General features: G+C 33.7%; 1 protein-coding gene across 12 annotated transcripts in view; it reads right to left on the bottom strand.

Moving 5' to 3' along the window:
- The window catches only part of CUL2 (cullin 2), a 166580-nt gene that overhangs the window by 55132 nt on the left and 97017 nt on the right, over positions 1-14431 (bottom strand). For all 12 annotated transcript variants that reach the window (XM_025478462.3, XM_025478471.3, XM_025478463.3 and 9 more), the window contains 3 exons: positions 13231-13325; positions 6466-6571; positions 1050-1132 (listed from right to left, as the gene is read on the bottom strand). In XM_025478462.3, the coding sequence (XP_025334247.1) occupies positions 1050-1132; positions 6466-6571; positions 13231-13325 (284 nt within the window). The remainder of the gene's footprint in view (positions 1-1049; positions 1133-6465; positions 6572-13230; positions 13326-14431) is intronic.

Raw genomic sequence — 14431 nt, 5'->3', positions numbered from 1 at the left:
TTAACTTCTTTTTTTTTTATTTTTTTTTAATTTATTTATTTACGATAGTCACACTCAGAGAGAGAGAGAGAGAGGCAGAGACACAGGCAGAGAGAGAAGCAGGCTCCATGCACCGGGAGCCTGACGTGGGATTCGATCCCGGGTCTCCAGGATCGCGCCCTGGGCCAAAGGCAGGCGCCAAACCGCTGCGCCACCCAGGGATCCCATATTCTCTTAACTTCTTTTGTGGCTTTTAATTTGTTTGTTTTTTAATGTTCTTTGAGGAGCCCACAGAACAATGCTTTCTTTTTCTTCTCTCCTATAAAAAGCTCATAATTGGGTATTCTTAAATTTCTTTAAGAAAAGAAATTTCAGAAGGAGTGGCCATTATCACACTGCAATTCACTGGTCTATATAATTCCTACGACATTGTTCCAGTAACCTGAAATTTATTATACACACATCTGTATGACTGACTTTTAGTGCCTTTGATTCCCCAAAGCTGAATCTTTTAGGCCAGAGCTAAAACCAAGGATGTTCTATTCTGGACTCCACAGGAAAATGTGCTCTTTCAAACTCTATTCATACAGCAATTAGTTAAGGAGTTCACCATTCACCACTCTGGACCATGAGTAGAGTGGGAACCCATTTTCCATAAGCTAACCTTACGTACAGACAAGTCACTAATTTAACACTGGGGCTAAGAGGTAACCAACTACCTTGAAAAACTTGTTTTAATAGCTAAGTTATCCTCATCAGGAATTAAACTGAGAGAATATGTACAAACAATTCAGCTTGCCCTGGAAGATTCAAGAGATATCGGGCTTACAAACACTTCCTTCAGGGACTTACTTACTTACTTACTAATAAGCATTTGGGCTAACGACCAAAGACCTGCCAAAAAATATTATAAAATAATTTTTAAATATTGGGATTAAGATAAAAAATGAAGCTCATTTAAGTAAACCAAGGCCTTTGTCTAGTTAACAGCCATGCAACTGTACATACACTATTTGAAACCATTTCAAACAGCAAATTAGAATTGACTCAAAATAAACGTCAGTACTCACTTTTTTATTTCTCGGAGTAGCATTCGGATAAGGATGGTCTGTAGTGGTTCAACCATCAATTTCCTCCACATATCCAATGCTAGCTGCCAAGAAAAATAAAAATTATCAAGGATGAATTATCCAGTATTTGTTAAAACATTAAAATAATTTTAAAATAAAAATACACATCAAGTATTTACAACTAATATTTCAAAAGTCAAATAAAAATTGAAAATACATTAAAAAATGAATTTCTAATTTAAACTGAAAATGACTATCAGACTTGTACAAAGATAGAATTAAGGTTTGAATTAAATAAAATTGAATTGAATTCAACTGAATTAACTGAAATCTTAAAGAAATAATTGATTTGATTTTTATAAACTATACTTTATTGATTGTTAAATGTCCAGTATTACTGAAAGGCTATATAAATGCCAACACTAATAGAAACAAACAAATTATGTTAAAGTGATTGGCTATTGGCTGAGTTTTAAAATTATAAAACCTCTCATGCAAACATGAAGGGTAAGTCAATTAAAATAATAAAATAGAATATCCCTGTATTCACCACCCAGCTCAAGAAGAAACACAGCTTCCCTATTATCATTGTCCCAAATGTCATCCTACTTTCCCCTCAGAGGTTACCACAATCCTGAATTTTGTGTTATATCATTCTCTTGCCTATAGTTCTGCCAAATGTGTACATATCCCCAAAATAATTTTTTTAACTCCAGTACAGTTAACATACAGTATTAGTTTCAGGTGTACAATACAATGACTCAACAACTCTATATATTATTCAGTGCTCGTTGAGATAAATGTACCCTTAATCCCCCCCTTCACCTATTTCACCCATTCCCTCACCCACCTCCTCTCTGGTAACCATCAGTTTGTTTTCCACAGTTAAGTCTGTTTTTTGTTTTTGTTTTTTCCCTGACTTATTTCACTTAGTATTATATCCTCCATAGCCATCCATGTTGCAAGTGACAAGATTTCATTATTTTTTATGGCTAAGTAATATTCCATTGTATATACAGACCACATCTTCTTTATCTATTCATCTATCAATGGACACCTGGGCTACTTCCATCATTTGCTTATTGTAAATAATGCTGCAATATACACAGGGGAGTATATCTTTTCAAAATTGTGTTTTCATTTTCTTTGCATAAATACCCATTAGTGGATTTACTGGATTATATGATATTTATATTTTTCATTTTTTGAGGAACATCCATTCTGTTTTCCACAGTGGTTGCACCAATTTACCTTCCTACCAATAGTGCATGGGGGTTCCCTTTTCTCCACATCCTCACCAACATTTGCTATTTCTTGTCTTTTTGATACTAGCCATTCTGACTAGTGTGAGGTGATATTTCATTGTGATTTTTATTTGCATTTTCTCAATGATTGCTGATTTGAGCATCTCTTCATGTGTCTGTTAGCCATTTGTATCTCTTTGGAAAAATGTTTATTCAGGTCTTTGACCCATTTCTTAATTGAACTGTTTGGGTTTTTTTTTTGTTTTTTTTTCATGTTGATTGTAGAAATTCTTTATGTATTCTGGATATTAACGCCTTATTAGATTTGCTATTTGCAAATATTTTCTCCCATTCACTGGGTTGCTTTTTTTTTGTTGATGGTCTCCTTTGCTGTACAAAGCTTTTTTATTTTGGTGTAGTCCCAATAATCTATTATTGCTTTTGTTTCCCTTACCTGAGAAAACATATCCAGAAATATGTTGCTAAGGATGATGTCCAAGAGATTACTACCTGTGTTTTCTTTAGGCATTTTATGGTTTCAGGTCTTTCATTTAGATCTTTAACCCACTTTACAAGTTTATTTTTGCGTATGGTGTAAGAAAGCAGTTGTTCCATTCGTTTGCATGTAGCTGTGCAGTTTTCCCAAAATCATTTAGGGAAGAGACTCTTTTTTCCATTGTGTATTCTCGCCTCCTCTGTCATAAATTAACTGACCATTGAAGTGTGGGTTTGTATGCATGGGTCCTTTATCCTATTCCATTAATCTCTGTGAGTACCATACTGTTTTGATTACTACAGCTTTGTAAGGTAGTTTGATATCTGGGATTGTGATACCTTCAGTTTTGTTTTTCTTTCTCAAGGTTGCTTTGGCTATTTGAGTTGTTTTGTGGTTCTATACGAATTTTAGGATTATTTGTTCTAGTTCTGTGAAGAATGCTATTTATAGTTTGATAGGGATTATATTTGTGGGTTTTTTTTAAAATTTATTTATTTATTCATAAGAGACACAGAGACAGAGAGAGAGAGAGGCAGAGACATAGGCAGAGGGAGAAGCAGGCTCCTCAAAGGGAGCCCAATGTGGAACTCGATCCCTTATCCTGGGATCACACCCTGAGCCAAAGGCAGATGCTCAACCACTGAGCCATCCAGGCATCCCATATTTGTGGTTTTAACTGGCATCTTCTTGACTGAGGCTGGGCATCTTTTTATTATGTTTATTGTACATCTTGTTTTTTTTCTGTAAAATGCCCATTCCTCTCTTTGGCCCATTATTCCATTAATATTTTATCTTGTTTTTAATAAACAAAAGTCTATTGTAGAAATTAACTGAATATATTGTAAAAATTAATCTCTTGACAGTTTTATATATTGCAGTCATAGTTTGTGACTTAACTTTTGAGTTCCTTTATAGTGTTTTTTAGTAAAAATATATTTTAATGTCTCAAGTTTATCAATCTTTTCCTTTATTGTTTGTATTTTTCTTGTCTTTTAAGAATTTCCCTACCCTAATGTCAGGGATAAGTGTGTCCTCTTATATTGCCTATCACAGGTTTTCAAGTCTTGCCTTTCATACTGAAACTCCAATATATTTTTCTCATAAAGAGTACAAATTACTCCAGTATCAACAATTGATTGCTCCTGTTTCCAACTTACTTACATATATACAGCCATTAATCTGGTTTTAGCTTCTCTATTCTATTTCCCTGAGGTAACTTTTTTCTGATCAACTGGTAATTAATTCCATTTCAAATAAGTAAAAGCATCTCCCTTCCCATAAAGAACATTCAAGTATTCCATTATTAGCACAAACAGGGAAAAAAAGAAGGTGATACAAAAGAAAATGAGATATTATAGCTATGGTGGGAGAACAAACTAAGAAGCCTTTTGAAAGCAAGCTGAAGGGGCTATCCTAATTCAGGGTGTGCTTGGACCCAGAAAATCCACTTTTCAGTACACACTCTAAGAAAATTTCTGCTCATGTACAAAGAAATATATACATAAATGCTAACTCCTAAAGTGTAAGATTTGTGTCTACTTTGTTCACTACTGTGTTCTTAACATATAGAAAAGTGCATAGCACACAGAGGGGTTCAAAATATATTAATGAAGAAATGAGTAAATGAACAATGATATTCACAGCAGTATTGTTTGTAACAAAAAAGAATGAAAACTAAGGAGAATAGTTTAATAAATGATTAATAAATTATTCATATCCCTATTATAGAATACTGAGCTCTCACAAAAATAAGCTTATGTGAAAAGAACTCCCAGGTACATTAACTAAAAATCAAAATAGGCAAGAAATACAAGTTGCAAGATATATGGTATGCCAACCTTAGGGTATATATTTTATATATATATATATATATATATATATATATATATATATGATACCATTAATGTTCAAAATACAAAACTAGGGCATCCCTGGGTGGCTCAGCGGTTTAGTGCCTGCCTTTGGCCCAGGGCGTGATCCTGGAGTCCCAGGATCGAGTCCCATGTCGGACTCCTTGCATGGAGCCTATTTCTCCCTCTGCCTGTGTCTCTGCCTCTCTTTCTGTGTGTGTCTCTCATGAATAAATAAGTAAAATCTTTAAAAAATAATAAAATAAATATTAAAATAAAATACAAAATTAAACCATTATGTGCATAGTATCAATATTTATATGCAAATTTACAGGTAAAATTCAGGAGAGACATATTGGGTTTGTTTTTTTTGTTTTTTTTTTGAGACATAGTGTTTATGATAATTACCTCTAGGAGGAAGAGTGACCTTGATGGTGTTGGTGATAAAGGACAAGTATTAAAATATTCACTTATAATTCTACTAACTAAAGCAACTATTATTTCCCACTTGTCTGTTACTCTATATTCTTTTTCCCTACAGTTTTATTCCTACTAAACATGTTTTCAATTTTTTCCATAAAATATTTTCCCCTTTATTAAAGTTTCTATAAACTATTTTTACTAATTTATTACTCTTTGCCTTCATAACAAAATTATACTGTACATATTTTTCTATGTATGATTTTCACTGTTGGATATTGGACATTTAGACTGTCTACCCATTAGTCACCCTTATGAACAATGATTGCAAGGAATATTTTTAAATATTTATTATTTTCACACTATAGATTACCAGACATGGGATTATCTGGTTAACAGGTATTGCACATTTTATTTATTTTATTTTATTTTATTTTTTGGTATTGCACATTTTAAAGTCTACTGAAAGACAATGACAAGTTTCTTTCCAAAAGGATTATTCTAAATATAATTTCTACTAATGTTGCATCTACTATTGCTTCCCATAAGGATAGAGACCTTCTGTCTGTTCACCAATGTATCCTCAGTGTCTGTCTACTCAATAAATATGCATTATATTAACAAAAAAATTGTACTGGAGTATTTCTTTCACAATGAATATATGCTATGTAATTTTCCACATTTAAATTAGCACTACACATCAAGAATCTGAATGAAGTATTTGACCTGCATATTTCATTATTTTATTCTGAATTTAATTATTTTGTTTAATTAAAATAAATATGTTTTATCCCAAAATCTGTATTTTCCCTCTTGTAGGATCTCTTTTAAGGCCATGACTTTTGCACTTTTTTTTTTCCAAGAAGGAGGAAGCATGCATTCATGTGTGGTGGGTGGAGGGGCAGAAGGAAAGGGAGAGAGAGAATCCCATGTAGTAGGCTCCCATCCAGCACAGAGCCTAATACGGGGCTTGTTCCAACAACCCCAAGGTCAGGACCTGAGCTGAAATCAAGAGTCAGATGCTCAACCAATTGAGCCATTCAGGCGCCCTGACCTTTGCACTTTTTAACTATAAAAAATCTGAAGAGTATTTTCTAAATACTCTTAAAAAGTATTTTCCTAGAGACTTTTAATGAGCTTTTTCAAATAGCGGAACTATTAAACCTGTCATTTATTTATCCATCATTAATTTAATTATTAAAATACTTCTATAATCATATCTGTTCTCATCTATGTGAAGATTCTTAGGAAATCATTAGTGTTTTATTAACATTTAGGATGTCTTAAATCTTGAGAATTTTAAGATAGTCAACATGGTGCCCTTAAAAAAAAAGACAGTGAATCAAATTATTTCAATATACATAAAAATACTCTCATGTTTGCCAGTCATTTAAAGAATTTCCTACCTCTCCTATTTCCATAAGTGGTTCATTCATATCTACACCACCATAGCCATACTGAAGGTCAGCTTCTGTCAATTTATTCTTTTTAATAAACTGAGTGTTGAGATACCTGAAAAACAAATATAGTACCGTTGGACATTATGTTAAAATTGGTAGGAAAACAACTTGTAACTTGAAAATAACAATTTTGGGATTATATATCAACTACAGAAGAGTGTAGTACTATATCCAAAGTAATTATATAGAAGTTAGGAATATAATTTCAAAGGAGCAAAAGTATCAGCCAAAGGCCTTAAGAGCCAAAGAATAACCTCTAGAGTAGGGGAAAAACCCTATTACCTCAGTCTCACTTTAAAAAAACTCAAGGATTTGGCTCTAAAAATTTCCAGTATTCATATAACCCAATAGCTCTTACCCAAGACTTCTACAAACCTTCTACAATCTAATTTGCTCACTCACAGATTCTTCTTGGTATAAGTCAGGATAAGTTCACTTTGCAACGAATTAAACAAAAAAATAGTTAAAAGATAAAAATCAGGTTTTGTCCTTCAATTTATATTTATCACCAGAAAAAGATGTAACTTTTCACTTTTAAACAACAAAAAGATCTAGATCTAGGCTATTGTAAATAATGCCATAAACATAAGCGTGCATAAAAAAAAAATAAAATAAACAACAAAAAGAGATCAGCTTCAGTAGTAAGAAGATAGTAAGAAGATGAATGGACGAAGCAGACACATGTAAGATCACTTTGTCTACCAGAGAGAAACAGCTTTATTAACTGTAATGAAGTCTACAAAGTACTGAGATGAATACAGAGTTCTTTAAATAGTCTAGTATTCACTTTTCACAATCTTGGATTTCACTATAATGCCTTTAATGCTCACCACCGGAAAGCACTGATGTGAAATATTTTGCCATGTGTAAATAGGTACAGACAACACAAGTATTTACGCAATAACTACGAAATCTCTAAATTAAAACACTTGTTTTCTAGGGTTCACTGCATCAAAATGAAAAGTCCACATCTGCAGACAAATAAAACTGAAAACAAAGACAACAAAAATTTCAACTGCATAACTCCACCAACTCTAGGTAATGATGAAAACACACTTCCTGGAGTTAACTCCAAAGCTGCAGAGATACAACCATTCACACAGTTGCACCCTCACACTAACTACAAGCCTCTAGGCTTCAAGGCTTAAAAAACCCTTGGTACTCTGTCTACATTTTAGTCTCCTCTACCCACATTACAATGTCCTATTATGTTTTTCCGTCAAAGTGCCATTTCACTCTTCCTACCATTCTCTCTAGTAGTACAACCTCCTGATTTCATGCTGAGTTTTCAACCATGCCTTCCAGTTGAAGAAACAGGACTAGGATTGAGAGAGACAGGAGTAAAAGCGAGAGAGAGAACATTTGCGGTATCTGGCCTGAAATGGAGATTTATAAATTGAAGAGTTATTTTTACCTCTGCCCTCTGTCATTCAGACCTCAGCCCCAAACAGGCTTCACTCAAGCCTGACCTGATACCAATCCAAATGAATTTTAACTTCCCACTCCCATTAAAGTAACTATACACAACTGTTTAATATACTTCATGGTACTTACTACTTTGTGAAATAATCCAATTCTTTTTATTTGTTTATTTGCTTTGTACATCCATTGCCTCTCTAGGATATAAGGACTATAAACCAAGGACCTTGCTTACACAGCATCCAGAACCAACGGCAGGTAAATATGAAGTCCTCAAAAAATACTTCCTTGAAGAATTACTGCATATATAAATGGATAGCATTCCAGACAACAGGGATAACAAAAGCTAATATTAGAATACAGACTCAGAAACGCAGCCTAGAGCCAGATCATAAAAGACACAAATGCCAGGAAATGAATGTAATCACTAACATTTACTGAGCTTGTGTCACGTGTCAGGCATACCCTTAAGCATTTTATATGGCTGAACACTATGAGGTTGATATGTGTGGTATTACTGTGATCCTCCTTTTACACGTAAGGAAACTGCACCTTAGAGAGCTTAAAGAACTTGCCAACAGTCAATCTGCTAGTAAGTCGCAGAGCTGGCACAGAAATTCACGAGTTCTCCCTCTTTCCTTCAACAAGTATTGACCAAGCATGAACTATAAATCAGGTACTATGCCAGGTACTGGAGATAGAAGATGGAAAACAAAAATGTGGGCTTCCTGCAGAGTTTACATATCTGGTAGAATATACAAACATAAATACTTCAACAGTAAGATCAGTAGAGGGAACTTAATTGTCATATCTTTACCATTTATATGTATGTGCCTTCCTGTACGGATGCTTTGCACCAAATCAGTTTCTTTTTTGGTCTGTAGTACCATTACCTCATAATCCCACTAAAGGACTAGAAACATTTATGTATTATCCTTCCATTTTACTCCCTTAATCAGCTGGTCAACATTTTCTCCTAAGCTATTCATCATCCTCTCCCATTACTTTCCTTCTCTCTTCCAATGCCTTTTGTTTTACTCTCTGCTTGGATCATGTGCAACACTCTCAGGATTGGTGTCTGTTTCCTGTTTCTGCCATCTCTAATTTATCTAAAAATTCCGCTTTTAGGATGTCACTGACCTATTCAGAATCCTAAGTAGCTCCTTTATACCTATATAGTAAGTATAAACCTCTTAAGATGGTGGTTTGTTAATGCTGAAGAATTAGCTGCTAGGTCTATAGAGGTCTAGAATCACTAATCCATTTCAAAGATCTGTATGTATAATCTTGAGCCAGTATACTGTTTTAGTGGAGTTTTATGTTTTATATGTGATAAGACAAGTCATTGTTCTCTTTACCTCATGCAATAAGACTTGAATTTAAATTAACTGTATCCTTTTCATTCCAGATTTCTACTCTTGATGTTAAGTTTAAGCTTGATAGACAAGCCTTTAAAATAATTTAGAGATAAAACTTAAAATGTAAACAGTGCAATTCTTCATTTTGATGTGGATACAATTCTTAATTTCTAAGTCACTGGAGTATTTTAGTCAATTTTATTTCATCACACGTTTGTTTTTAAATAAAGATATATGTTCTAGAAAATCATAACAGAAATCAGGTTCCAATAATTTAAAAAAATATTTTATACTCTGCTACACAGATAATACCTGGTTCTTCTTCTCACATATAATACAATCGTTTTTATAATTTTTATGAGTTTTTATAATTTATTTCATCAACAGAATGCTTAATAAGTATCCTTTGCTTTCTTGGAATAGTAACACTGACACAATTAAAAATAGTACTTGACAATACTGAATAGCCTAAAGTAACTTTGAAGCCTCAGAGAAATCAAGCACTTCAATCTGTCTTAGGAAATTCCATTACAAAAATTGTTCTCTCATGCTAGTACCTACTGACTTCAAGAGTTGTTAGTTCTCCAGCTAATATCTTATATAGTCCACTTCAAGAGCCAGCAGAATCTAAAGAGATATGTAGTAAGTACCGAGAAATGTGAGGCAGGAGTATTACTATTTCCTTCAAAGTCAGAATCCTTAAATTCCCTATGCTAATGCACATCCATCTTATAAGTCAACCAAATAAAGAAAAGGCGAGAAATTATTTCAAAAAAAAATATTAAAAAATACTTTTGAAACAAAATTGAATTTTTCCTTTATATTTCTTTATGCAAATTTCTTTATAGACTATAACTAAAAATGATACCTAGCCTGGATAACCTCAGTACACCACAATTAAAAACTATTAAGTATTTTTCATCTAATTACTAAGGATCTTGCCATCTATTATATCAATATAATTAAATAATGATGATCAGCCACATGATGCCAACATCACAGTGGTCAAATAAAATTCTCTGTAAGTGAATTCCATGAGCCATGAGTTCTAACTCTTTGCTACAGACAGTGGGAAGTTACTACATGATTTCAGAGTATTCCAATTTGCATGTTAGAAAAAAATGAGTTCAGTAAACAGAATAAATTTGAAATCAAAGGCTGAAAGACTGCTTACAGGGACTTTACCATTAATACTCCAGGTGAGAAAAGATAAAAAGCTTGAACTATAATAGCAATGCAAAGGAAATAATGAATTTAAGAGATATTTGGAGGACTTCACCAATAGGGATCAGGTAGACAGGATAACCCTAACTGAAGGAAGGATAACTGAGACTTCCAGCATATATGTCTGGACATACAGTGTTACTACCAATTAAAATTAGTAATACTGGGGTGCCTGGATGGCTCAGTTGGTTATGTGTCTGACTCTTGATCTCAGCTCAGGTCTTGATCTCAGGGTCATGAGTTCAAGCCTCGCACTGGGCTCCACAGTGGGTGTGGAGTGGATTAAAAAATAAAAAATAAAATTAATAATACTGGGGACAATGTGTATGTAAAAGATAACAAGTTCAGTTCTGAAACCTGCAGTACTACAATGTACCTACAGAATACCCTGGAAGTATAGGCAGGCTGGGTAAAAAACACTCCTCTAAAACTTAGGCTACCTGAGATAAACACATAATTTGATGGTTAGCAATATACAGGTTATAGCTAAAACCAGGAGTAATTGAGATCATCCTAGAAAGAATGCATAGTGTAAAATAAGGGATGAGAACAGAATCTACCTAAATGACCAAAAGGATGTATCCAGAATGAGACTAAGACTAAGGTAGAATAAAAATGTTAAATGGGTTTAATTGGACTGATCTGGGCTTAAATGGTGATTTTTTTGTAGCTGAGTGACCCTAAGCAAAGTCATTTAACCTTAGCTGCAAATTTGGAGACACTGACTACCTCATATGGTTTATATACACACACACATTTGTGTATATATCATATGTATTTATTTATTTTTTTTATTTTTTATCATATGTATTTAATAAAGGCTTATAACAGTACCAATTTATTATTAATATTAGTATTAATTTAAATAGTACCAAATTACTGATTTTGGTAAACAGAGATGCAGATGTATGAGACTCTAGAAAACTAAAACAAAAAACAAAACTTAAATCTTTAAATCTTTCCTAAAATGTCTCCGTTCAAGAAGGATCCCACTGCACATAGCATACTGCACTGGTATATAGTCTCAATACTCTTAAGTCATCTATATACCAGTGGCCCAAGCTTTTCAGCAATGCCAAAGGCACACATGTACTCTCATTCTTATCCTTAAAATTCCTCTAATTCACCTTCATAATTTGGCTAGAGAATTCTTAAAGTTCCATTTATGACTATCTCACTTTGGTGGATGAGGAAAAAAAACATGAAATGTCAGGATGTTTAATGTATGGCAAACACTGTTTTATAAAAGTCAAAGCCACAGCAAAACTTGTGCTTGTCAGCAATTGCTGGCTTCTGATTTTATCACATTTGCCTCTTCTAAGAAGAAATAAAAGCTAATGGCTATTGAAGTAAGCTCCAGTTCCTAACAGAGACAACTTACAGCAAGTAAACTCCAGTGTTGTTATTAAAAACCTAAAGGAACATGAACAGTGACAAAGGACAAACATGCCAAGAGAACCAAGCCCTAGCCTCAGTATGGTATTCCAGCAATGCATGGAGCAACTGTACAGATAATGCTGAGACCCAGCTTCACTCCTCAGTTTCTTCGCAACAAGAAACTGAGGCAAGGTCCATCTCTGCCCATGCCATGATGCATAGGCCAAAATTATCACTGCCTCCATCACAGGCCACAACCGTTTCAAGAATAAACATCCTCATTCCAAGAGTGAAAGGCTCAGGTGGTTTAATGCCACTATTCCATATTTATCCACTGTTCTTTAATAAACAGGTTTCTGCCTTATGTACCCAGGAATTTATTTCCATTGTCTATGTGAATGGGTTAGAGAGGATCAGTGCACAGTACTAAAGGAACATACCAGAGTGACAGTTAAAACAAAAGATCTAAGTAGGAGACTGGGTAGAAAAAGGAAGAGGGAAGTTCAGAGATGGGAATGGTGAAAAAACACATCAGAATTAGTCATTCAGGGCAGCCCCGGTGGCGCAGAGGTTTAGCGCCGCCTGCAGCCCAGGGCATGATCCTGGAGACCCTGGATTGAGTCCCACATCAGGCTCTCTGTATGATGGCTGCTTCTCCCTCTGCCTGTGTCTCTGCCTCTCTCTCTCTCTGACTCTATGAATAAATAAATAAAATCTTTAAAAAAAAAAAAAAAAAGAATTAGTCATTCAGAGAAAGGAAGACAAGCAATCCAGATATGACAGCTTAAGGAGAGACAGGAAACTGTGAAAGATCACAGGGGGTTATGACATTGCAGGTAATTCAATATGCCTAAAGGACAGGGTAGGACTTCAAGAGAACAACCGCTGAGTGCTTTAACTAACGGTGCTTCCACAAGACATAATACTGACTCCTAGAGTCAAAGAAGAGCATACTGGAGGGGAACCTGGGCTTGGATTCACTCCACTAAGTTTCATCCAAGCTGAAGTTGCACTTTGGAATTCTGTCAAGATTTAACATGTGTTATATATAGAGAGAGTCCCAGACAATATGAAAAAAATAGAACTATGAAATTAAATACAGTTTTAGTTTTCAGAGAGCAATTTTCCATACACTGCCTGGCTCCCAAATTCCCTCATGACCCAGACTACAGACCTTTCCCCATAGCAGACAAAGTCCATATAGCAGAGAATGCTTTAGTTCTGTTCATTTATTTAAAAACTTAAAAACAAAAATACCAAAACCCAAAACTCCTCCAATTACCGAATACATGCAATACTGTTTAGGTTGTCAAGAGTTTAAAAGCATACTTACCTATACAAGCAGTCCATATAGTCTGCACCTTTGCTATATTCCTCCCAATACCTATGATACATAACAAGTACTTGCTCTTCAGACTCCAGAACTCTCTATATAAAGAAGAAACATATTTTTACTTGGAAAGTACTAATCATTTTCATTTGTAAGCTATGAAATTTATCAAAAATTAATGTTCTAAAATGACATAATTCAAGTATTCTAGACATTTAAAAATTACATTCTAATTTAACTATTTTTAGCAACACTGAAATGACCAGGAAAAAAAAAATGTGTCTTAGATATGAAAATAAAGCATCCATGCTAGAGAGTTAATGGTTTTATTCTCTAAAAGGATAAAATGTAATGGTGTGAGGTTGTCTTTGGGCTAAAATATTCTATCAAGATCAGTTTAAAAGAGAATGTAATTCCACTGTCACATAACTGTGTGCTTCCTCAAATCCCGATCTTTTGATCATCCTGCTAGTTATAAACCATAACTCTGAATTATTCACTTATGTGAATAAGACTACTTATGAAAACGTACACCTTTTCTATATTCCTCAAATAAGTTGTTTCATATTACTTAATAGAAATATATTATTTTTTGAAAAATGAAAATCAAACAAATTTGAGGTCTAATTTTTTTAAAGTTATTTTTGAAGAAAATCTAGTCTAACAATAAAAATACATTGGACTGATACTCAAAAGATCTTAGGCTCTTTTATCTCAGTTCTTTCATTAACTGTCCATATGATTTTAAGCACGTCATGACCTCAATTTCCATCTAATTAATTCTATGATGAAATGCTATGCTTTCAAACTTGGAATTTTAATAATTAAGGCTCAAAAGACAAAAATAATCTATAAATATTTTTTTGCCCATCTTATTAATAAATTAATTTAAAATAGCAACTACTATTAATAATGCTGGGGAAAAGCCCACCCTTAGGAACTGTTGCTGCTGAGTGAATACAAGAACAATTTGTTACTGTATGTCAAAACAATAAAAAATGTTCTTAATCTATGACTCAATAATTCTATGTCTAGGAATGTATCCTATAAAAAACTCAGCTACACAAAAATAATTTAGCTACCAGGATATTCACAGCAGCATTGTTTATAAAAACAAATTATATATATTGCAATAATCCATATGCCCAGCAATATAAAAATATTTAAACAAACTGTAGTATCTCCACACAATGAAAAATTTTAC

This window comes from Canis lupus, chromosome 2, assembly GCF_003254725.2.
Source record: "Canis lupus dingo isolate Sandy chromosome 2, ASM325472v2, whole genome shotgun sequence".
Classification (NCBI taxonomy): Eukaryota; Metazoa; Chordata; class Mammalia; order Carnivora; family Canidae; genus Canis; species Canis lupus.
Note: the sequence above shows the minus strand (reverse complement) of the source record. Positions and strands in the feature narration are given on the sequence as shown.